The sequence below is a fragment of the Mustela lutreola genome, chromosome 10 (genome assembly GCF_030435805.1).
Source record: "Mustela lutreola isolate mMusLut2 chromosome 10, mMusLut2.pri, whole genome shotgun sequence".
NCBI lineage: Eukaryota > Metazoa > Chordata > Mammalia > Carnivora > Mustelidae > Mustela > Mustela lutreola.
In genome coordinates, this window is record NC_081299.1 from 44108430 (window position 1) to 44134646 (window position 26217).

General features: G+C 42.1%; 1 protein-coding gene across 3 annotated transcripts in view; it reads right to left on the minus strand.

The window, feature by feature from the left end:
* Positions 1 to 26217, minus strand: part of USP24 (ubiquitin specific peptidase 24) — a 136438-nt gene that overhangs the window by 37818 nt on the left and 72403 nt on the right. For all 3 annotated transcript variants that reach the window (XM_059137846.1, XM_059137845.1, XM_059137844.1), the window contains exons 29-42: positions 23270 to 23355; positions 23023 to 23116; positions 21621 to 21776; positions 18362 to 18459; positions 15700 to 15795; positions 15354 to 15582; positions 14515 to 14674; positions 13552 to 13707; positions 11326 to 11396; positions 10519 to 10679; positions 7250 to 7311; positions 4689 to 4880; positions 3568 to 3685; positions 1110 to 1254 (exon numbers count right to left, since the gene is read on the minus strand). In XM_059137846.1, coding sequence (XP_058993829.1) covers positions 1110 to 1254; positions 3568 to 3685; positions 4689 to 4880; positions 7250 to 7311; positions 10519 to 10679; positions 11326 to 11396; positions 13552 to 13707; positions 14515 to 14674; positions 15354 to 15582; positions 15700 to 15795; positions 18362 to 18459; positions 21621 to 21776; positions 23023 to 23116; positions 23270 to 23355 — 1824 coding nt within the window. The remainder of the gene's footprint in view (positions 1 to 1109; positions 1255 to 3567; positions 3686 to 4688; positions 4881 to 7249; positions 7312 to 10518; positions 10680 to 11325; positions 11397 to 13551; positions 13708 to 14514; positions 14675 to 15353; positions 15583 to 15699; positions 15796 to 18361; positions 18460 to 21620; positions 21777 to 23022; positions 23117 to 23269; positions 23356 to 26217) is intronic.

Consider the following 26217-nt stretch of genomic DNA (forward strand, 5'->3'; position numbering starts at 1 on the left):
CTTTCCCTCCTTCCCCGTATGCTCCATAGTACTCAGCTCAAGCTTCCAAAGGGATAAGCCTGACTCTGCGATGTTCGAGGAGAAGGTGAAGGAAGCTCTACAAGTGTCCTCCCACTCCTGGTCTGGTACTCCAGTGCACCTGTGATGGGCTTCCCTCCTGCAGATCTCAACGAACACTAAACTGCTGCCCGGCTCTAGAGCCTTGTCCTGTATCCTTTCATTGCTGGAATGACCTTCCCACCTTGCTTCAGGTGGCTTGCGAGACATAAGAGTGCTCTCTCTCTCTTTTTTTTTTTTTTTTTAAGAAGATTTGTTTATTTTTGGGAGAGAGCATGAGCAGAGAAGGGGAAGAGACAGTGGGGCAGGGGTGGGGGGTTATGGTGGGGGGAGAGAAACAGACTCCTCGCTGAGTGGGGGAACCTGAAGGCAGGGCTCCATCTCACCCCTTTGAGACCACAACCTGAGCCAAAATTAAGAGTTGAGCGCTTAACCAACTGAGCGACCCAGGCTCCCCAGCTCTTAAAGATACCGCCACCTGGTGGTCAAGTGCCTCTCTGTTGGTAGAGCATTTGGGACATGACCTGTATCTTAAAATTCATCACATTATATTGAAATTACCTGACTATGGCTCTGTCTCCTCCATTATACACTGCCTCTCTTGAGGGCTGGAATCCTGTCTTCATTTAGGAGCTCCAAAGCCTAACACACCTATTAGTGCCTAGTAAGCCCAGTAACTCTTAGCTGAATGTTAATGAATGCAGACAGTGGCAGAGCCAATGTCTGAGTCAGTATTTCCAGTGTCGGGCACTGTGCCCCCCACCCCCAGCTACTCCACAAATGGGCTGAAGTGCTACTTCTTTCTGAAAGTGACTATCAGCTGACTTGAACATGTCTCCTCTTTAGTTAAGAAAAAGGGTACTGCTGAGAAATATAGTATGACAATGGTAATAAAGTAACTTTGTAGTTTCTAGTTGATTAGAGTAGGTGAACAAGACAGGTATATGAATAATACTTTCTCTGATTATAATAAAGCAAACGTAAGCTTTAAAGCTGTATGTTTAATTGATCATTCCAAAAACAAGACGTGTGTCAAGGTCTAGAAAACTTACATCAAACTCCTTAGTAAGAGCAGGGTCGGGCTGATGATGCATAGAAAGCAGTTCTTTTGTGATAATCTGCAGATTTGAAGGTGAGCTATCAGCCAACATCACCAGGACTTCATAGGCTGCCAATCGGCTATTCACTGTACTACACCTGAAAACAGAAGACACCTGTCAATTCCAACAGTGAATAGTCTACTTAGACAGCTCATTAAACTAAATCAACATTTGAAATGAAAGTATTAGAGCTGCAGTTCCTCAAACAGGGCTAATCAGGTCCAATGGCAGAGCTCTAAGAACCCAGGGGGAAGTGTTTACTTAAAGGAAGAAGCCATGAATACAGGAAGGATGATTATGGCTGAGAGCTAAATATCTTCTTGGCCTGGTAGAGTAGCAAAATCTCTTACTTAGGACTACAGAGTATTTTTTTTTTTTCCAGAGTATTTTTATCTAAGGTTTGGATCAGCAATAAAGGAGGACAAAGAGTCCAAAAATTTTATCAAAGACAACATGAGAGTAGCAAGAGCAATTTTTGTTATCACCCTGAAATTCAAATATTTAAATGGCAGAAAAAGAAGGCTATACAAATCAGAATAAATGCCCATAAATGCCTATATGCACCTGAAGACTTAAAAAAAAAAAAAACCACAAAAAACAAAACTCTTCAAGGACACGAGTCTGCTTCATTTTGCTAAGAAAATGGAGGCAGAAATATGTGGTAGGCTAAATTAATTTTGTTTAACAATGACGATAAAAGGTAACTAGCAAGCATCCTGCAGGAAAACTAAAGGCTTCTGATGTTGTTCCCCTTTAGTAGACATCATTTTGGGGAAGGACAGTAACTTCTCAGTGTCACCTATGCCAACCTTGCCTTACTGAGATGATCACAGGTTAGGAAGGATACACAGAAAAGAGGACATCCAACCTCTGAGAGAAACACATATGTAGTGCAGTGTAGGAGATGTGTTCATGGGCTGGGGAGTGAGGGCCACAGGGCTGGCTCTTTGATCAGCACTGTGCCATGCCCTGAGAACAGCGCCCAGGAGCTGGCACTGTCCTTGGCTTCTTTTTTGGACTTCTGGATTGCAAAGGACCAGTAAAGAACACATGGGCTAAATGTGAAAAATTTCTTTGGTCAGTGTTAGTAAGCATTACTCGTGAAGATACTTCTGTGTATTATAACTCTCGTTCTGGCTTTAGGGTTTAGGTGGGAAAGGGCGGGGAGTCATTGTGGTGAATGAGTAGCACTCAGTACACAGGAGAGGATGAGACAAAATGCCACCTTTTCTACTCAAGGCACTGTGTATGATTAAAACAACCCAACTCCCTGCTGATGAAGGTGTTGCTTTTAATAAATATAAGGAAAAGGATTCATGAATAAAATTTCAATAAAACCACTGAAGAACCACTGAACTCTACCTCTGAAACTAATAATACTCTATAGGTTATCTGAATTAAAAAAAAAAAAAAAAAAAAAAAAAAGTACTGAAGATTTATTTTCTCCATTCACTGAAAGCTGGAAAACTCCTGTATTTCTACTGCTTTCATAAGAGATTCCCATGGAGCTAGCACCAGATCTTCCAGAACAAGACTGGAGCAGGGGTCTTGAAGATGGGAGTCATAGCCCAAGAGACAGCCCAAGAGTGCTAATGAAGGTTTATGACCTGAAACAGATTTTGCTAGTAAAAAAACTCTACACAGAGAAATACTCACACATGGTAAGATACAGTTTAAGATTCCATGAAATACTGCTTATTAGGCCTTGCCCATTCCAATAACCACTAAGATTATATGGGAATGTTTTTCACTGGTTAAATACCAAATCCCCAGTTCCTTCAGGATTATTTAATTAACTCTGGTTTTCCTAAGAGCAAAGTAAGTTGGATTCAGAGGAAGGTCAGATGGCAGCATGAAGCAGCTTCCTCCTAGCTCTAGGAGCACCCAAGTAGGGTCAACATTACAAAAAGATCTTTCAAATTTCTACCCATAAAAGCGAATACAATATGGGATTCTAAAATTACCACAATAAATCACTAGCAGTTGTAATCATCAGGACATGGCGGATACACAGCAAATCACAGTTCATGCACTACAGCACCTACACATTCCTCCGAGAAGAAACTCTTGAGATTCTGAGCCTATTTACTTTTACTTTGGACATAATCCTTACCACCTCAGTTTCTCTTGGAATTTGTTACTGACCAAGTTAACCACATAATTTATTACTTCTTCTTCCAACTGGATGATAAGAATGGTTCCAGCATACACGGCTCAGCACCTATTATGTGCCAGACAGGTTTTATCCTAAGCCCCTTTACATGCATTTCTTTATATAGTGGATATTATCTTATTAACTACACACACTCACGAGATGGACGACAAATTCCAAGTTAAGAAAATCTTTTTTGGACTAAAGTTTCGAATTAGAATTTTTACCAAAACTGAACACAACGTGCATTTTCCATACTTTGGATGAAAGTCCTGTTGACTGATGGCGGCACTGCCAGCTGGAGAATGACTATTTAAAATAATTCTAGAAGCTCGGAAAAGGAAGTCATCTAACAATGGTTTAATGAGTGATGAACCTGGAATAGAGCATAATATTCATGTTGAGGAGGAACACATTTTAATTCAAAGATCCTGTTTTTGTACTTTCATATCAGAGCAGCAAAGGCACCCAAGGCCACCCAATGGCAGGGCATTCAATTTTATTTGATGCTTATTTTGTGAGCACTTACATAACACACAGCAAAGCTCTATGGGGCAGAGGGGTGGGAAGGGGCTGGAGGGCCGTGGCCAGGGAACAAGGATAGAGAAGCGAGGGTACCTTCCTCTAGGAGCTGATGGTGGAGTGAAAGAAGCCATGCTTTCACTTTAGAAACACAAATGCGAAGAACACCACAAGGCAGAACAGTTGGAGTGAACAATTACTTCTTACTCTGGGTGTGTGGAGGGGGGGCACGGAAGGGTTTCTGAAACTTTTAAAATCTTGCCTTCTTTGGGTAAAATGATGTGCCCTTCTCACCCTGGTTTAGAATCACTCTTTTCTATGTATCCCCAGTAGCCAAGAAGATTTTTATAGAGCTTAGTTTGTGTGGTAAAAGTAATAATTAATGTTTTGACTTATTTTCTGAATATAATTTATAATAATGAATATGCCCTCATAAATTATATGTGTGCCCCAGGACACTCATATGTACCCCACACTATGCAGGGGGTGGTGATTGGGGCTGCCTCCCAGATGAGAATTACCCTTAAAATAAGTGAGACTTACAACAGATAATATTTTATAAAGCACAAAATAGCAAAAAGAGAAAACTGTACTTTGAATTAATTTTTACTTAGATATTAAGAAGTTACATGATCCGTTTTGAATACTATAAAATTCTCTACATGGTTTAATGATGCAGGTAAAACAAACCTTAAGTTTGTTAGCCACTAAAATCCCAGATAATCTCGTTTTACCTGAAGGGCCAGTCTTTTATGGAGCGTGGAGCACCTATCTTATTTTCCTAATTACACACAATACTATGGCAATAACTAAGAAGCAAGGTATTCTATCACATGGGAAGATGAAGCAATAATTACCAAGCATTTCTTTTTCTGCCCCACAGAGTGAGAGAAGGGTCTTAATGAGCCGTAAGTGTCCTGCCAATAAGATGTTGTCCGCTTCACTGGTCTCACATTCAGCGGTGCGATTAGGTTCAAAGTTATCCAGCCAAGTGATCTCATCTTCGAGCATGGTCGCTGGGCTGATTCTTAACTGCTCCATTTCTGAAGCTTAGGGGGAAAAAAAAAAAGTCCATTTGAAGAAAGAAGGATTTCCCCCCAAGGAGTCCAAATCCTGAATTACAGTAGCAAAGTCAAATCCCAACCTTCCATTTCCTCCATCAGAGACAGCTGTCATTAACAAGCAGTGGGCTGGAGCTGTTGCCCCAAGGATTGGGACAGCGCATGCGCACTCACTCCTTACCCTCTCACTCTCTCAGTCCTAAACCAAACCTGTAGTGAGGGCCCCTCTGTGAAGGTCAGGAAGGGGCTAATTTTCTTTTTTAATAATTAAAATTTTTTTTTATAAACATATATTATTTAGTTCCAGGTACAGGGTACAGGTCTGTGAATCGCCAGGTTTACACACCTCACAGCACTCACCGTAGCACATACCCTCCCCAATGTCGATAACCCCACCGCCCTCTCCCACCGCCCCCCAATGTCCATAACTCCACCACCACCACCCCACCCCCCCGGCAACCCTCAGTTTGTTTTGTTAGATTAAGAGTCTCTTATGGTTTGTCTCAGGAAGGGGACAATCTTGTTCTTTTTTTTTTGGGGGGGGGGGGACAATCTTGTTCTGAAGAAGTTCCTAGTCTGGAGGCAGGGTGTGTGTGTGTGTGCCAGCAAGTGTCCCTAGTGGAGGCAAGGATGAGGGTATAAGGAGAGCCAAGGCTCCCGCAGTGTCACCTAGGCCAAGGGAGTCCTGCAAAGGACTCAGCACAGCACAGTATTTCTGGACAGTGTACCAAACCCTGGAGAACCACTCTGCTCTGCTGTAGTAAGTTCTCTTACTCTCTTCTAAACAAGGAGTAAAGCCAGATTCCATCCCAGAAGATGGGACTGGGGAGGAGAGAAAACGTGACTGCACTCTCCTTCTGAGTCACAACAGCCATGAGCGGTAAGGTCCCACAGGATGATGTGAAGAGGAATATTTCAGGGTCAGTCAGAGTGGGACCAGCACGGGACAGGAGTCCACTTACACACAGTGGGCCCTCGGCTAACACCTAGACGGCAGGGATCTGGGTATGAAGTGCCTAGTGTAGGTACTGGCATATACAAATTACTCCCCAAATGACAACTACTGCTACTACTCCCACTCTGCACTCAACATTCCCACAAGGCACCCTGGATTCCCTCGTTTGTCAGTCAGTGACACAGGGAAGGCTTATGTGAAGTGCTCGTTCATGACTTCTGCAGTCCTATGTATCACAGCCAATTCATGGTTCCAGCCCTCGACAGGCAAAGCACACCACACTTGCCAAGTCCAAGCCAGAGAGCAAACCTTGCTGGCTGCCACCCACCTTTCAACAGAAGCCTGGCTGAAAAATGTGGCACTCGGCTAGACGGTTAGATGTACATGTCAGCCGCCCAGCCCATGTGTCTAGAGGACAGGCAGGCACTCCGACTACATTATCTCAGACTCCAACACCCCTGTTTCACTGCACCACTCAGAGCACTGCCTTAAGACCTATGTGGAGGCTTACAGTCACTCTGTCTTCATGTGTCCATGACAAAGACCTCTTCGCAAGCTTCCTTTTAGATTTAAGTGCCATCAAAAAGATCTGTTTCTTTTGAGAAACCATTCGGTTTTCTTCGAGGGTCCTGACAACAGCGAACATAGCTATTTCCTGTTTCCCTCTGTCTGCCAGCAACCTCATGACCAAATTCTGACTGTGTGCAGCTTTAGCGCCTGCACACAGGCACGGTGTTTCCGTGTAACTCCCCAAGTCTGGACATTCTTTCTCAATTAGTATTTCTAATGAATCCTTTGTCCATCCTGATTTTTATTTATTTCCTGGAAGCTGAAGCAAATCTTTTTATGTAGAGAATGGGAAATGAACTAATAAACTCTTGATGTGAACAACTAAAATTTACACAGATCACCCCAGCATACCTCTGCCTTATACATGAGTAAGCACAGATGATCAAAATCTAAACGCTCCATCACTAAAATTTCGAACAACACTTCAATCACCTAACACTAAATAATTAATGGACTTCTATTGTTATCAACATACCTCAACAGTGATTCCCTCTTTTCTTCAGTGATCGACCTTTAAAATGGTCAGAATTCACTATACTAGGGAGAATAGTTCTTCCTAACAGTTCTGTATCGGTGTAATTAAAACGTGTCTTTGACAATTTTTAAAATCAACAAATCTTCTCAATACTTTAATGGCTGGCTATATGCTAGGAGAAGAGAACTGGTATATGGGTTTATGTGCAATTTTCAAGAAAATAAAATTCAATTTCAAACAAGTAAATATAACCTCATTTATACTGAAAATACATTAAGTCAGATATAGAAATGTCCATTTGGCTTTCTTTTCTACTCCCCCCTTTCCCCCACAAATCAAAGTCCTACATCTACTTACTTGTTAGATCATCTAATAATTGGCACCTTAGATCAAAATACTCCATACACTGAGATAACAGTCTAAAAAACAGATAAGATTTCAAGTATTAAAAAAGGTCAATTTTAAAATAAAAAGCATTTTCCTTTTAAGAACAGGTTCATAAAATAGTTGAACAATGGAATTTTCCTAAGCATAAAAGAACTATTTTACATTAATTCAACTTTAGTATCTTAGCAAGAAGCATACTAAAGATTCTGCTAATACAGATACACTAAAGAAGTAATAGTGTAAAAAGAAGAAACTTACTAAATCTCCCATTTTGTAATGATGTACGGACTGACTGCATACATCACCTAGATCACATTCATTCATTCATTCAAATACCAACCAGTATTTACTATGCACTTACTACATGCCTGGAACTGTTTTAGAGGAACAGTTGAAAAGGAACAAAAGAGACAAAGAAATTTTAAAAATACATGTATTAACTGGTAATACTAAGAAGAAAAATAAAGTGGAGCAAGAGGAGAGAAAGGTAAATTCTTTTATCTAGGATGATCAGTTAAGCTTTTCTGCAATTAAAGTAGCGAAGGGCACAAAATTTCAAGTCAAGGCACCTTGGTTTTATTCCTGGCTCCATCACTTATAGTTGGGTGTCTAGGGCCAATTTCTTTGGTTTCTAATTTCTAAAATGCTTATTAGAGTGTTAGAAATAAACACACACACATGTACATGCACATCCATAAAGGGCTTAAAAATATACTACCGAGAAGAATAGAGAATGAACCAAGAATTATGATTGTTAAGGAGATAATATAACTGATAAACTCATTTGTCCTTTGTGACATAAATGATAAACAAATGCAACGAACTTAGCATGCTTCATGGCACACAATCAGACCACAGTAATGCCAGTATTGTCATCACTTATATGGAAGAAATGTGCCAAACCTGGGCATTCAAGTAAGCTGTGAAACACATTTTTCAAATTATAAAAAAAATTGAAGATTTAATTCTATGTGAAGTTAAATGTTCTACATCCAAGAGATTGTTTCAAAATGTTAAAAACTCATCCAATGCTTTCTTTCTTTTCCTGAGTTTCGAGAAATTTACCAGAAAATCAAACCCTTAACATTTAGTTATATTAAATAATTGGGAGTCTACAAAAAGTATTAAGTGCAATAGTTTGCTTCCTAAAAAATGGCTTACACAGAAGTACAATTCTAATTGTGCAGATGACATGGTCCTGTGTAGGGAAAACCCCAGAATCCACACAAAATAATTCAAAACTAATCCGCAAATACAGCAAAGTTGCAAGATACCCAATTGGGATATGAAAATCAGTTTTGCTCCCATACACCTACAAACAATATGAAAAAGTAAGAAAACAATTCCATTTACAATAGTATAAATTAGAGTAAAGTACTTAGGCGTCCACTTAACGAAGGAAGCAAAAGACTCACACAGTGAGGACAAACAACGCTGAAAGAAAACCAGGACGGAATACCACACTTAGAGCAAGAAAGTTGTGTGGTGCTGGTGTAAAGACACACAGATCGATGGAACAGAAATGAACAGCCAATCAATCAGCAAGCAAGCAAGGAGTTTTCACCAGAGTTGTCAAAAGCATTCAATGGGGAAAACGGTGCCGGAACAACTGGATTATCCACACGGAAAAGACTGAGGCTGGACTCTTACTTTCTGTTACACAAAAAACTTAACTCAAATGGATCAAACACATACATGCAAGAGGGAAAACTATAAAAAAGATAGAATATATAGCAGGGAAACTTCATGACATTAGATTACACAATGATTTAAGATATGATGCCAAGAGCACAGGCAACAAAAGAAAGAACAGACAAAGGAAGTATTTTTCAGTCTTGGTTAGAGATGGAACCATGACACAGATGAACCTGGAAAGGGTAGAATGGGGGAGGGGGAGTGAATGGGGAGTTAAAGTTTAGTGGGTACAGGGCTTCAGTCTGGGATGAAAAAGTTCTGGGAATGGGTAGTGGGGAAAGCTGCCCAATAATGTGTACTGTGTATGTACTTAATGTCACTGGTCTCTAGACCTAAAAATGAGTAAAATGATCAATTTTATGTAAATTTTGTTGCAGTCAAAAAAAATTCTAGCAAATCTAAAAAAAAAAAAAAAACCACTTGTTTTCGAACTGTCTCTTCATGTCCTTTGTCCATTTTTCAGTTGGTTGTTGGCTCATTTATTTAGTGATTTCTAAGAGCTTCTTATATATGTTATCAAATGAGTTTCTTGTCTGTCTCATTACAAATCTATTCGGCCAGCCTGTGAACTGACTTTTGACTTCATGGTATTTTTTTCCCCCACACAGAATAATTTAATTTTTGTGGAGTTGAATTTATCAGCCTTTTATTTCATGACTTAACAGGTCCAGAGTTTCAGTTCAGGATGATGAGAAGTTCTGGAGGTGGATGGTAGCCATGGTTGCATAAGAATGAGAATATACTTAACACCACTGAATTTATGCTTAAATGCTTACGTATGCTTAAACAGACCAAGTTTGGATACAAACTTGGGGCTTTGGATACTTATCCAAATGTAGGAGGCTGGGGTAGCTCTAACATTTCTTCCCTTGCAAAATTTTCATTTCACACATCTCAGTGGTACCTTTCATGTCCTATGACAAGGTTTCTCTGGTGAAGCGAAGTTGGAGAAAGTGGAGGGCGGTGTGGGATCTCCTCCCTTGTATCCTGGGCCCAGACTGGGGCAGCCTGGCATGCAGGCTAGCCCACAGAGATACAGCAGGGTGGGCAGAATGGACTTATCCAAGCCCTTCCATCAGCCTGGACCACAGCTTCCCTCCATGTCCAGGTACTTGTAAAACCAAGGGAGAGAGCTAGAAGGACACCCCAGCTTCATCTAGATAGGGAGCTCGGAAGTATGCTGATCTGAGTGACAAACTCAAAGACATGAGCAGTATCACCTTCATCAAGTGATGGGGCTCCCATAATTTCAGCCTCTCACCACTCAAGTGAGCTCTTCTTTCTCTTGTGGGTGATGGACCACGTCAGGTGGAGGTGGGAGGTGGAAGTGATTCAAGGGGAAGGAAGTCTGGCAGTATAGTGTTTCCTCTAACTCTCCTGTCCTGAGTGGAAATAATAAGAACTAAAAAGCCCTTGTTTGGGACACAAATGTTACAGGAGGAAAGGAGAAAATCTTCTGTCATCTCAACAATGACTTCAGGGGAGTGGCACACAAATCATTATTCTCTTTCAGTTTAACATGAACTTTAATCTAGATTCCATACCTCTGATTGACTCCTCTCATAATACTAGTTGGGGACCAGAGAGGTAGCTGAGCCGTGAGAATCACACCTAGGAGAAACTGGTTTGGCTTCTGTACATCTGGGTGAGCTGAAGTATCTGTCTGACTAAGAGTGTACAGCTGATCACAGGCAGCACGGCGAATCTGAAATTACATCATCAGTGGTGAAGGACACACAGTCAACACTTTGACACTGCTTACAAAGTGATTTTCCTCTAAAGTCCACACTCTGAGGGAGGCTATCAGGAGGAGAATGTTTTCATCACTGATGGTAACGTTTACATTGAATAAACTAGGGCTGATTAAAAAGAAGCGTGCTCAGAGAACTGATCCCCCAAATGATTCCAGTCTCCTACTCAAAAGTTTCATAATTTAATTTAATATAAATGAAAATAAGAAAAAACTCTTCAGGTATTTCATAATTATTTTTCAAGGTCGAATAAGAAAATAAGAATTATAAAATCTAGTGGGAATTCACGGCCTGAAGCTGGTCTCTCTGGATTTGACAATGTTGACAATGGTGACACTGAACGCCAGGCTATGGGTGCACACCAGCTGTAACACTGCTTGTTGTAAACAAACACAAGTTAGTCTTAGTACTCTCTCAACTTTTGGTGGAATACAGAACTTTCTGTCCAAATGGTCACTTTGCTCTCGGAGCGCTTTGTAGGACTCCGAAGAGGACCAGACGCCATGCCTTCTGCCCTGTGCACAGCGTTGCAGGTGTATGGAGGGCCATGGACAGAAAAGGACCAAGGGGACGTTTTTTGTAATGTACAAAAATCCTTACCTCAGCACTTGGTGATCCAAGCAGGATATCAATGATAAAATCAGCAACACAGGGCAAGTTATAGAAGGATGCTAGTGAGAAGAATAAAGAGAATTGGGGGCGGGAGGGGGGAACCAAGTTAGAAAATGCATTTTCAAAATTTCAGAAATTCTGAATACTTTCTTAAGCTTAACTATAACAGAAATTCAACTCTTCTACTTGGAAATGAATTCAGTACTTTCCACAACTGCCTCCACATCTCTGAGTTTCCCCATTGAGAACCTCAGGTGTCCAAGAACAGGACCATGTCTCGGTCACCTCTCTGCCCCCACATTTTAGCACAGCGCCTTGTACACACCAGTTGTCGAACAGTATGTCTTGCCTTGATGAACTATCAATATTCTACAATGAAAGTATAAATGATAAACAGCTTGAAGAGAAGTTGTAATTATTTCATCTTGACTTGAAAATATCTCTAAAACTAAACAATTATGGGAAAATTGAACTATGGTTCAACTATGGCATTTGTTCTAAGCATTTCGTAATGACTTGTACTTCTTATATGTGTCTTCAAAGCACTCTTGCTCCAAGTAAGTAATTTTGGACACTACATTACTGTCCTACAAATGTCCAACTTTTTCCAGAGCTACCTTATCTTATATGACGAGTTTGGTTATTACACGAAACACAGTAACAGTCAACAATTTGATGTAACAGGTCATCTGAATCAGTAATAACAGGGAAGAACAGGGCTTTCAGAAGTGGAACTGTTAAGACTTCATTCCTGAATAAATATTTATTGAGGACCTGCTATACACTGGGCAGTGTTTGGGTGTGAGAGATTCGGTGGGGAACAAAATGGACAAAAGTCTCTGTCTTTATAGGGCTTACAATCTAGGTGGGGAGGGATGAGGACAATAAACACGATAAATAAATTATGCGAGGTATGGGGTTCAGGTAGTGCTGGGAGGACAGGAGGATTGTGGTCAGAGAATGTCTCACCAAGAGGTTGAGATTAAGCACACCTGTGGGAAATGAGGCAGAGAGAGCCATGTGGAAAGATGGGGAAGAACATACCAGGAGGAGAGAACAGCCAGTGTGAAGGCCCTGAGGCAGGAATGTGCCCGGAGTGATGAGGAACAGGTAGGAAGCCAGGGACGTCGAAGCACAGTGAGTGAGGGGGAGAGCAGGAGAAGGTGATGGTCCCGAAAGGGTGGACTCTGTCTGGCCTTAGTAAAGATTTGGCTTTTACTCAGTGGGAACTGAGAAGCTGCTGCCGGGTTTTAAACAGAGGAGTGATACAATCTGACTTATATTTCAGAACATCCCTTCTGGTTACTGTGTGGAGAATAAACTGCAAGGGTAGAAGCAGGGGATCTGTTCGGGTGCTACGGGTATAACCTGAGCGAGGGAGGATGCCAGAGCAGGGGAGGGTAACAGTGAAGGTACCAGAGGGCGGAATCTGACGTGGCTAGAAGGAGAATGTGCTGACAGAAGTGGGTGTGAAAAAGGAATCAAGGAGGACTCAAGGATTTGGGCCAGAGCAATCAGAAGAATGAAACTTCTTTACTTTAGCTGAGAAAACATGTGTGGTATGGGCCAGCTAGGTAGCTGGGCTGTGGACCCATCTTCAAGCCTGCAATGTCTTCTTGAGAGCCAAGTGGAAGGGTCAGGGTGGTGGGTGAGGCTGTAGTTCCACATTCAGACACCAGAGGGAGTTTGGGGCTGTGATGGTGGATGAGATCATGGGGAGAAGGGATGTAGACAGAGAAGAGACAGTGACCAGGGGCTGGACGCTGGGGTGTTCTAATGTTGAAGTGCAATTAGTAACAGTCGCAGTTTTTGCCAAAGCCCACAGATGAAGATAAAAGGGAAAGTCTGCAGTTCTGTAACTTTGAATGCTAGAGTCATCACCAGTTTAGGGATGGATACAGAATTCTAATTCTGCAGTTTATAACCTATATAAATCTGGGTTGTCTTCATTCCCCAACTAGACAGTAAGCTCCTAGAGAGCAGATTTACTGCCCGTTTAATACCTAACCATGGAACCCTGTATACAGAAGGTGCTCAATAAATACTTGTTCAGAATTTAGCCACTCTAATCACTCCTCCTACCTAGTCTACCTGCCAGCTTTCCCCCCTTTCCATTTCTATTACTGTGACCTTTTTTACGACGGAATGTACGTAATTCTCAACAGAAACTTGGACTTTCCCCGAAAGAGATGAAGGGCAAACAAGTCTCCCTACCCAGCTGCTGGCTCCGAAGCTGCAGGCACGTAACAAGAAGAGACAGAGCCTCCCCAGCAATCAGCGAGTCTTTGGTGGACACAGACTGTTGTCGCACACAGATGCCCGCGTGCAGGGCTGCCGGGTCTCCTTCACTCCCAGAGCTGCAGTTGCTTCCTGGGAACAGGAAAGCAGAAGGTTACTGTGGACCCCACCAGACCCTCATGGTATCATAATATCCTTTTCATGTGTTCCAGAATCCTCAAGATAAAGTAAAGAGTGCAAGGAGACATTCTGGTCTAAGAAATGAGAGACCATCACTTTATGTGGCTGCAGTTGCTTTAAACCACATTCGGAGGCACTCACAGTGTACTTAGAACGCAAGACTCAGTTGAGGTGACAGAAGTTATAACAGCGCAGCCTGGTAGGCATGCGCCTTCCTGAGATGTTAGAAATGTTCCTCATCTTTACCTCACTGGGTCATTCATATGTAGAAATCCTAAAAAGCTTGCACGTTTAACATTTCTGCATTTCACTCCATGAATGTCATACATTTTTAAAACTTTTTCTGAGGTAAAAATACATATATAAATTGAAGAGGGAAACCAATTTATAAAAGCCTTACAGAAAATAATTGGCCAAACCAAGCAAATGACTTCTCCAGGTAGGAATTCCAGATGAATTTTATTATGGCCCCAATTATTGGCCTCATGGCACTTTTACAACACTCAGCAAGCTAAAAACTCTGCTGATCTGGTTTCCCCACTTCCCCTGCGCTTATCAACGCTTTTCCCGGAAAGTCTGACCTACGTACAGTAATGTGCATGGGTCTCAGGTGCACAGTTTGATGGGTTTCTACTCACGCTCAAAAGCAAGAGAAAAGGCTTCCTCCTTTTTGTGACTCCCAACAGCCTATGCATAGGTAACTCACACAGCTTATTTCCTGCCTGGTGATTTTATGACTTTATCCTTTTAAATCAGTACCTGAACTGCTGAGTCGGCTTCGGATTCCAGCAGGAAACAGAGAATTACTTTCTTTAATTGGTTGGCTGCTCCCAACCAGGTCCAGTCGTCCCGCAGCAGCAGCCCACGACAACCTCATGAAACAAGCCACAGTAGACGTGAAGTCACTCACTTCCATTGTCTAAAGAAGGGCGGGAAGATTGTTATGAGAAAAGGAAGCACCTGAACACATTCCTCCTGCTGACTTCCATCCCCTTCTTACTGGTCTCAGTTTTGTGAGACTCCTTCTCCTCCACGATCATCCAGGACAGCCTTTCCCATGCTTCTAGACTGTTCAAAGACTTTCAGTACTTTTGCTATCTGTTCCCAAGAGCCTGACCTCCACGCTCAGGCATTAGGATACCTGTCTCTCATTTGTTTTTTTATGGTTCCTCCTCTTCCACACTGTACGTTCTGGGCCACGTGAACGACCCCGAGACCCTCCCTACAGGCTGTGTTCTCTCTAGATTTGCTCACACCTGCACTCTTGAGGGAACAACTCTCCATGCTTCTCTGTCACCTCATCTAGCTCTAAGGCCTGGTGCAAATGCCACCTCCTAGGTAAAATCGCCCATGACAGCCACAGGTGAAGGCAACTGTTCCACTTCCCCTGAAGGCCTACGAATGTTCTGGCCTTATAGCTCTCCTATAATGCCGGATACTTCCCACCTTGAATTACAGTGATTTCTGCCTTGCTGGTCTCTCTCTGGCTCATTGTAGGTTCTGTGAAGGCTACATTCATGTCAAGAAATTTTGTGTGTGCACAGCCCCTCCCTATAACAGGAGGGACTTCTCCTCTCTTGAACACATAAGTCACTTACTTGTATTGCAACTCGTGCAGCAGGGATAATTTCCTCGACCCTAATGGAAGACCTGTCAGACACGGACAGCTGTCGGTAGGATGACTTTTCTGGGGTACCACATAAGGACATCTGCCTACTTGTCTGCCGGCTGACGTTTCGGAACGGGCGAGAAGAAAGTGCTTCTATGCCATCTTTGGTGAGGTCCTCATCTAATAACGTGGGCATTGTTTGTCCCACAAGTAAAAACCTGCAAAGGAGACAAAAAGCTGGACTTATCTGAGGTCATTTCACGCTACTCAATATGAGCGTTTGGGAAGAGAAATAAAGGGCTGCCTTATGAGACTAAGATGTTGTATTTATGTACCTGGCAAGTTGTAGACAGATGGAGTAAACTCCCTGCCTGGTCTCATAGTCCACCTCCGATGGGATGGAGTCCCTCTGCATGACATTTACAACCAAGCTGAAAAGAAAAGAAAAAGGCAGGATATTAAATAAAGATTTCATTTCTTTCGTAGGAATTTTTCTGTAACTAATTTAATTGTTCATGTAAATGTTATCATTTACTTAAAATTTCTAGAAGAGCCTTATACATGCACAAACCTTACATGTTTCTACCATAACAATTTCCTATGATACCCGTAACTCTTGGTCTACGTAGAGTCAGAGTCCTTGCTTAGCCAAAAGATAGAGTGTTTGGATTGTCCCCCTTCTCACTCACTGGTGTGAGTTCACGGATTCTCCACTATCTCATTACCAGAAGAACTACCAATTAGAAAGCATTATCTAGATTTGGTATATTCAGTAAAGCTTATTTTCACATCCACTACCACCTCTCTTATTAAAAAAGCTTCCTAACTGTTCTTCTTGCTCCCAACTCTGACCTCTCCACCCCCAAAATCTATTCTCAAAAGATCAGAATGATCCTTTTAAAATATTCAGTCAGATCACAGAGCTCCTCCTCTGCACAAACCATCCAATGGCTTCCTATTTCCTAGAGAGAAGAAAAGGCAGAGTCTTGCCAGAAACCTGAAACCTGTTAAGACCCATAAGCTGACTGACTGTCTGGTATGCCTGGAACCTCACATCCCCCTGCTCTGCCTCCCTCCCACTATCCCAGCCGCATGGGCCTGCTGGTCTCTGAAGGCACTGGGTCTGTCTGTCTTGCACCGGGGCACAATGGCTGTTCCTCTGGATGGCTTTCCCCCAGGGATCCCCAAGTCTCCCTTCCTCACCTCCTTCAGGTCTTTGTAAAAATGTCACCCCATCAGTGAAACTTTCCCTGATCACCCTACTGAAAATCACCACGCTGTCCACTCCCTTCTCTATATCACCTGCTGGCATATGCTTTTACCTTTACCTCTTTACTGCTTCTCTCCCCTCCACACAGTACGCTTCACAAGCATGTGGAGTTCTTTCTGATCTGTTCGCTGCTCTGTTCTCAGTGCTCAGAACACTGCCTGGCATGCAGATTAACTGACACTAAGCCAGCAGTAAGATGACTTTATTCCAGAGCTCTGTGATTGGGAGTATCAGAAATGAGTTTTCACTGAGAATACCTCTGCGATTCTGAAAATGAAATCAAGCTCCGGGCAGAAGGCCTTCCACCGGCTTGGGGCTTCTTTCAGCCACGCTCCCTTTATCTCTTCGGGTCTTGGCCCAGCCTCTTCCCCGCCAGGCCTCCCACAGGAATTCCTGCACCTGTCCTCCAGCCTTCCCTCCTTCCTTGCCCGAGGAAATGCAGGCCTGCTTCTTTCCAGGGCAGGAGAACTTGGCCCTACGACTATCCCTTTTCCTTTGATCTTTCTTTTAGTCAGCCTGCAAAGACTACCTAGACTTCCCTAAGGTAAAAGCAAAACAGAAAAGCAATCTTTCCCCTCAGCTGTTCTCCTCTTCTAGTCACCGTCACCCCTGCCCTGTGTCCCACGTCTCTGACACCACTCTCTGCTCCTCACTTCATGTGCCTCAACTGCGTTCATCTCTCTCCATGTCCCATGTCCTCCGTCCCCCTCCAATGTGGAGTGAATGTTCACCGTTCCCTCCCTCTCCTACGCAAGGAATTACAGGGTTGTTGATACATTTCCTCCCCTATTTCTAGTCATAAAAAGACTTGCCTACGTTACGTTATGAATCTCGGTTACTGCTGCCCAACATTCACCACTGACACTCTTCTCAATGCCACTGCATGGCTCTCCCTGCCTTCTTCTCTCCTACTTTTTTTATTCATCGTCTCCACGGCAGCCAAAGTGATTGTGCCAAGCAACTCCTGGCTTTGAAGCCTCCTGTTTTCCCATGGTCTATACACGAATGTTGAAATTCCTCAAGGTGACCCTTCCTACATACTTCTCTCCCTCATCCTTTGCTCTAGCCTCCCAGGTAATGATGGCTCCCAAGATAGGCCACACCAGGGGCTTTTACTCATCCCACCCCCTCTGGCTTATTGTGCCCTTTCCCCACGAAACACTGCCCCTGCTCTTTTCTCAATTCCCAGCTCAAGCGTCATCTCCTAATCTTATTATCTCATGAAAATGTCACCATTTTAAGTGCACTCTTCCATCACCCCTGCCCGCCTCCTACCCAAAGCACTTTTTATGAGCCTGTTTTGATACTTGTAGTAATGGTTTATTATTCTTTGTTAAACCAGGAGGCTCTAAGGGGCAGGAATGAGATCTAAGTTATCTCTGCATTGCCAGCACTAATAAGGCCTTACAAAACCATTACCGGGAATCAATTTGCCCGCTGTCAGACTGATGCGGGATCGGCGGAAACAGATCTGCTTCCTCTCTTCTCTTCAGCAATTTCTCCCACTACCGCAGGGAAGGAGATGTGCTTCCGCCAGTTCCTCAAATAACCAAAACTCGTAAAATGAATTTTAGTGTTCTAGAGACTGAAACACCATTCCTTCTTCTAACTCTCACGACACTTCACACAACACCTTACAGGAATCACCAAGGACCGGCAGGACAAATTATTCACAATAACTTTATTCATTCTTTGCAATTCTTGTGACATTACAGTGAAACTCTAACCTCAATCCTCCTGCTTTGAGGAAGTTCTCGCAGAAGGATTTTGCACAGTTTCTTGCCATGTCATCGTCAGCTGTTGGCATGAGTTTGGAGCTTAGAACCTTGAAAACAGAGAGACACAATTAGATAGCTCAAATAGATAGTCATTTTCAGCAGAAATGACTCCCTCGCTAAGTAAAACAACCCAATAACTCCAGTCTGAGTATCAGTAAGTGCTGCACATTATTTCCCTGCCCGCCCCCAGGAGGAGGAGGCTGACACTTCACAATTGAACTAATCGTGTTTTCCAACTTCTATTTAGTTAGCAAGAAAAATCTGTTTTGTTGTAGAAAGCTTGTATGCTTTTTTTTAGGAGACTAGCAAAGCTGGATGTCTCAGGCTTAGATAAGATGATGTGGTATGTTAGACATATTTTTGAAAAAGTAGGTTAAGTTTTCTGTAAAATAGCCCATTCCTTAAAAATGCTAGCTGAGAGGCGCCTGGGTGGCTCAGTTAGCGAAGCATCTGCCTTCAGCTCAGGTCATGATCTCTGGGTCCTGGGATGCAGCTCCGTTGCTGGGTTCTCTGCTCAGAGGGGAGTCTGCTTGTCCCTCTCCTGTGGCCCTGGACCCTGCTTGTGCACACTCTCTCTCAAATAAATAAAATCTTAAAAAAAAAAAAAAAAAAAAAAAAAAAAAAAAAAAAAAAAAGCTAGATGAGCCAATAATGATTCTGAAACTCCTACTATTTACTGACCACATACAACACAGTAGGCATAAAAGGAAGTTCTTACATGCAGTATGTATTTTACTTTGTAAGACTGAGACCCAAAGGCTAACTGACCTCGAACCCAGATGTACCTCCCTCCTAAATCCCTGCCCCTGTTATGGCACTGACATACATACCTAAAGGAAAAAACTGAAAAATCTGGTATGGCAGATAACTTATGAGATACTTAGTAAATACTTATTAAGTACTTAGCAATCAACTGCTTACTTGGTTGTTATGATTTAAAAATTAAGGAAAAGAAAAGGAACCCACTGCCTCAATTTTTCCAAGGTTTTAAAAACATACAAACATACACTCAGGGGCACCTGGGTGGCTCAGTGGGTTAAGCCTTTGCCTTTGGCTCAGGTCATGATCTCAGGGTCCTGGGATCAAGTCCCATATCAGGCTCTCTGCTCAGCAGGAAGCCTGCTTCCTCCTCCCTGCCTCTCTGCCTACTTGTAATCTCTGTCTGTCAAATAAATAAATAAAATCTTAAAAAAAAAAAGATACACTCAAGATCCTTTTCTATTCTGGCAAATGTTTCTATGAATCCATGGGTTTTATGTGCATAGATCTTTTTCTTCCTAAAGTACTCTTTGGGAAACAGGCTTGTCAGCCTCAGATTATCAGCACAGCGTGGGAGGAAGGGAGCCCTCTGCTTTTCTAACCCTTCCTGTGAGTTGACAGCCACGTACATGTACTCCCCATTTTTAATGGACAGCAATTTAGTGAAAGTGGAAGATTTTTTCAAAAGAATAAGCATCTGGAACAACCACTTTAAAGCTTCCTAGTAGGCGAATGCAACTTGAAGACTAAAATGCAAAGAAATTAACCGTTCAGGGTTCATAAAAAGAAGTGCTTTAAAAAAAATTTTTTTTTCTAAAGATTTACTTAAGAAAAAAAGAGAGAGAGAGAGAGAGAGATCATGAGCAGGAAGGGCAGAGGGAGAGAGACTCTCAAGCAGACACTGAGCACAGAGCCCAATGTGGGGCTCCATCTCATCCCTGAGATGAGGATCTGAGCCTAAACTGAGTCGGACACTTAATTGACTAAGCCACCCAGGTGCCCCAAAATGAGTGCTTTTGAAAGTGTTCAGTTTTCCAAATGTTCTGTGTTATCTAAAGCAAAAAAACAAAAACAAACAAAAAAAACCCCACAACCCATACCCCCCCCCCCAAACACAAACAACCTCTCAAAGGAACTCCCACTTAATCAAAAGTCCTGAAATTGTGCTGGAGGTATTTTACTACTATTGGCCTTTGGCTTTAAGATAATGCAATCCAGGTAGTTAATGACAAGCAACTCATGGTTGGACCACTCTGCTCTTCTGGGTGCTCTCAAATGTGGGTGTTAAGGTTTACACCTTAACTTTGTTTAAGACAACCATTCAAAACCAAATGACAAATCTGGCAGGTATTGCAAAATTTATAAGCTTAAACTGGCCAAAAATTTCTGGGCGATTTTCTGTCTTAAAATATCATATACATGTATTTTTCAATGCCCACATTAAATAAAGACAAGCTATCTTTTAAAAACATTTGCTAAATATTTTCTCCTTTTGAGCCCAACACATTTCTTCCCAAGAATGATTACTTTAAGGCCAATATGAAAGAGCACAGCTTGACCACAAGAGCAACAAGTGATGCAGAAAAATGAATGAATATATTTACATACTAAATTAGACCGCGAGATGAAATAAAACTTGGGGCAAAGCAAAATCACTTAGGGCTTTATTTCCTCCAGACCTAAAATGGCAAGAAGGTCCAACCTCTTCAACCCTCCAAGACTGGAGTGTTTCTACCTGCTCACTCTCACCCGTTACCACTCTGCTCTTACGACTCAGAGGTATGTAGCCTCTCTTAGATCTTACTCAACACCATGGAGCAGATACCCTGTCTTTTCAACTGTACTCCTTTAACTACCACAATGACTTGCAGACACTAAACAGTAAATGTTTATTGAACTAAATCTACTAGTTTAAAGCCACTTTTTGGAAAGAGGGTAATAAAAACATTCTTTTGCTTAAATTCTTCCAAAACTTTTTTTTTTTAAACCTTGAAATGATAAAGTTAATCTATTTTCTGACAAACTCCTCACAGCTTCATTTATGAAAACAAATTACAATCATTTTTAAAAGTTAGGATGCATTCAATAACAAGAAGGCTGAGGATAACAACTGTATTAGACAGACTCTCTAAACTTCCAGAGGAAGAGAATGGCATATTTTATTACATAGGCTTCCTCATTATTAATTTACAAGTGGTTTTGCGAGTGTAGCAGTGCGCATAGGAATAAAGTGGAAAAAAACAAAAAACAAAAAACTGAGCCTTTTCTGAGCCCAGAAAAACCCAAGATGGTTCAGTTTATGTTCTGTTTTTTATTTTTTTTTCCAAAACTAATTTTTTCACAGATCATCCAATAAAAATACTTATCTCTGACATCTAATAAAACATGGATGTGCAAACAAAAATAGCTCGGATGAAACGGTGGAAAAAAAAAAAAAGAGACTTCTTACTTCCAAGTTGTAGAGCACTCTGAAGGTAGACATTCCTGGAGCAAAGGACCGAAACAGACTTTCCAAAATCGAGCTGGCGCTTGGCTGATGCTGCTGCTTGGAGACCAGGGATGGAGACTTTGAGGACTGAGAACTCGTTTCAGACAGTAATGTCTTCTGAGGTTTTAGAGAATGAAAACAAAGGATGTATGTGTTAAAAGCACAAGTTAAAGAGAAACATACCTCAGTGTGCACTCTAACCTTCTCTTCCTTTTTAATATAATTGCACCAAAGTGATTTCCTACAAATTAACCTCAAGGACACATCATTTGATAATCACTAACAAAAGACTGAATTCCATCACATATCCCGACCCTACAGGAACCCATCTGAGAGTGTCTTCTAGGTAATACTACCAAGGTCGTTTTTATTTGTTTCTGTATTTTAAAAATCTCTACTACTAAGTACTGATAATAAAATTATTAACTTATAGAAGGTCTGAACATGTTTTTAGCTAGCACTAGTGATACGTTTTTGCGGTTACATTCATTTTTTTCTTCTCCCTGCAAATACCTAAGCTGTGTATGACAACACTATGAGCTGAAGAAACTTCAACCACTGAAACAAGTTCGTACCATAGTGCTAACAACTCTGTTCTACGTGAATCTATTCTGAGATCATAATTAAACATTATAGGCAGAATATAATTTTAATACATATAATAAAATTTTTGAGGAAGAACATTCTAGAAATTGAGATGAACTTTAAATATCAACTGTGGAAAAAAATTAAATGATAATATAATTAAGGAAGCAACTCAAACACAGGCAACAATCACATTCGGAGAACTGTCATGACAGAAGAAAAATGTCTCCACTGAATCAGGACTACAGTCTGATCCTGGACAAGACACTTAATCTCTCTGGGCTTCAGTATCTTAATCCAGAAAAAGAAGAACGTGGATGTACATGATATTAAAGGCTCTTCCAGTTCTAAAATTTGATGTCATTACTGACTCTAGGTCTTTTAGAAGTCTACATGAAGTTCTGATTTCCATTTACAACAAAAGTATTTTTTTTTTTTAAACAGCGGGGAAGAGAATTTTTTTTTTTCAAAGATTTTATTTATTTATTTGACAGAGAGATCACAAGTAGGCAGAGAGGCAGGCAGAGAGAGAGAGAGGAGGAAGCAGGCTCCCTGCTGAGCAGAGAGCCCAATGCAGACTCGATCCCAGGACCCTGAGATCATGACCTGAGCCGAAGGCAGCGGCTTAACCCACTGAGCCACCCAGGTGCCCCAAAAGTATTTTTTTAAAGAAGAGCTGTTACGGGGTACCATATGGCCTGAAAGTGATTTCAAGTTGTATTGTTACTGACTTGTGACATTAAAATTTCCAGGTCCCTGAAGTCGAGGACACTCATACCTTTCTTCCCAAGGAATCAAGTTGATCCAGGGCTTCCTGAATGGCTGGGTCAGTGGGTATCAAGAGCAGCAGCTTTCGTACTCGTAGAGTTATCCTGAAATTTTGCAAATACAAATTTTTCAACATTAGCCAGTTTCAAAACCAAAGTCATTTGTTCCCGACAAATGTAAAGTCAAGTCAAAATGTACTTAGTTCCCTAACCTTAATAACTTTCTCTCTTTCAAGCCTCATACATGTTTATATTTACCTTGGCTCCTCCAGATTGGCAAGCTGGTAAAGCATGTCAAACACATTACATACGAGTGCCATCACAACACCAGGGAGTGATTTCTCCTGAGGGAAAAAAGCAAACTGTAAATACAAACTGACAAAAACATTTTCTCTTTTTCTCATCAAATATGCCAACAATAAAATTACAAGTTCTGAAAGAGTGGCTGCAACAAAGCTTGAGGGGAGCAGTGTGCTCACCTGAGGAACAGAGACTGGCGGGACCACAACATTCTAGAGACTGTTACCTGGGCTCTCCCCAACCACCTGCTGGTGAGGGGTTAAGGTGCCAAAAGGCAGGCAGTGGAAGAGAAGTAAAATGATGGGCAGGTACAATTAATAGAATGGACAGCAGACTCCACTGAAAGCTGATCAGAGCTCGTCAGGAGCAAACAAGGCAATGACTGATTGAAAAGCAAAATGAAAGTAGTACATGGATATACACACTCCAGACAATAGGTAGAAGCAGCTTACATGTGACTAAAGTACGGGTTTTTTTTTCTGGTTATAAAGATAAGAAACTGGATGTCACTGTAGATTGTCACATATAAGGAAACATTTTAAAATAAATTTCAGATAAACAGGAGACGATTTAGAAATGTTAAGCTTGAAGATGCTACTATGTACAGGTGTACTGCAGATATCACAGATTCACAACCAGACCACGGTGAGAAAGCAAATATTGCAAGAGTCAAATGAATTTTTTTTGGTTTCTCAGTGCATATTAAGTTTATGCTACAGTCTATTAAGTGTACAGTAGCATCGTGTCTAAAACAATGTATATGTCTTAATTAAAAAGGACTTTATTGCTAAAGAATGCTACCCATCATGGGAGCTTTCAGCAAGTTGTGATCTTTCTGCTGGGGGAGGAGCTTCTCGGTGGTGATGGATGCCCATGGATGCGGGTGGCCGCGGCAGTTCCTTAGAATTAGACCACCGGGAAGCTGGCTATATCAACTGACTCTTCCTTCTAAGAATGATTTCTCTGTAGCACGCGATGCTGTTTGATAGCATTTTACCCACAGAACTTCTTTCAAAATTGGAGTCAATTCTATGAGACCCTGCTGCTGCTACATGAACCAAGTTTCTGTGATATTGTGAACCTCTGATGTCATTTCAACCACCTTCATGACATCTTCACCGGGAGTACATTCCCTCCCAGGAAACCACCTTCTTTGTTCATCTGTAAGAAGCAACTGCTCACCCTCAAGTTTTACCCTGAGAGGGTGGCCGCGCAGTCCCACCTTCAGCCTCCGCTTCCCGCTCTCTTGCTCCTTCCGCCCCATCTGCAGTCACTTCCTCCCTGACGTCCTGACCCCTCAGAGTCACCCATGAGGGCTGGAACCAACTTCTTCCAAACTCCTGCTCATGATGCTATCCTGACCTCTTCCCATGAATCACGGATGTTCTAGGATGGTGAATCCTTTCTGGAAGGTTTTTATTTCACTTTGCCCAGAGCCACCAGAGGAATCACTATGGCAGTGACAGTCTTATGAACCGAATTCCTTAATCAGAAGGCTGGAATGACTCTGTGATCCATGGGCTGCAGAACAGATGCTGTGTCAGAGGGATTCAAACACTTACCTCGTCCGTCTCCATCAGGGCTCTTGGGTGACCAGATGTACTACTGTCAGTGAGCAGGAATATTTTGAAAGGAATCTTTTTTTCTGAGGAGGTCTCAATAGGAGGCTTAAAATACTCAGTAAACCATCTTGTAAACAAGTATGCTGTCATCTAGGCTTTGTTGTTCTGTTTACAGAACACTAAAGTATAGATTTAGCAAAATTCTTGAGGGTCCTGGGGCTTTATGAATGGCAAATGAGCACCGGTTTTAACATAAAGTCACGAGCTGCATGAGCCTCTCCCATGCAAGTCAGCCCGGCCTTTGAGGCTTTGAGGCCAGGTGCTGACTTCTCTGCAGCTGTGGACGTCTCACACGGCATCTTCCCCGACAGAAGGCTGCTCTGTCTACACTGAACATCTGTTGTTCAGTGCATCCACCTTCACGAATGATACGAGCTGGAGCTTCCGGATCACCTGATGCGGCGTCTACATGGGCACTGATTGCTTCACCTTGTCCTTCTACGTTATGGAGGCGGCTTCTTTCCCTAAACCTCACAAACCCACCTCTGCTGCTTCCAGCCTTCCTTCTGCAGCTTCCTCACCTCCCTCAGCCTTTACAGAATGGAGAAGGGCTCGGGCCTTGCTCCGGGTCAGGCTTGCCTTAAGGGAATGTGATGGCTGGTTTGCTCTTCTATCCCGGCTGCTCACACTTCCTCCACGTCAGCAGTAAGTCTGTTCCACTTTATTATCATCCATGTGTTCCCTGGAGCAGCGCTCTCAGTTTCCTGCAGGAACTTGTCCTTTGCTTTCACAGGCATACTGCTGTGCTGCCTGGCTAGGTGTTTGGTGCAAGAGGCTTCACTTTTGGCCTAACTCTGCTTCTGACCTGCCTTTCTAAGCTTAATCATTTCTAGCTTTTGATTTAAAATGAGACGTAGAGCTGTTCCTCCCACTTGAATGCTCAGAGGCCATTAGAGGGTTATTAATTGGCCTCATTTCAATACTGTTTGTCTCAGGGAATAAAGGGCCCAAGGAGAGGGAGAGAGATGTGGGAACAGCTAGTTGTGGAGCAGTCAGAACACACACAACATCTATGAAGTTTGCTGTCTTACATGGGCACAGTTTGTGGTGCCCCAAAATAATTACAATAGTAACACCACGGATCACTGACCATAGATCATCATGACATGACTTATATATGACAAATATAAGAATGTAAAGTTTAAAATACTGTGAGAAGTACCAAAATGTGACACAGACACACAAAGTCAGCAAATGCTGTTGAGAAAATGGTACCAGTGGACTTGGTTGGTACAGAGTTGACACCAAGTTCGATTTATAAAAAACATACCATGTGCAAAATGC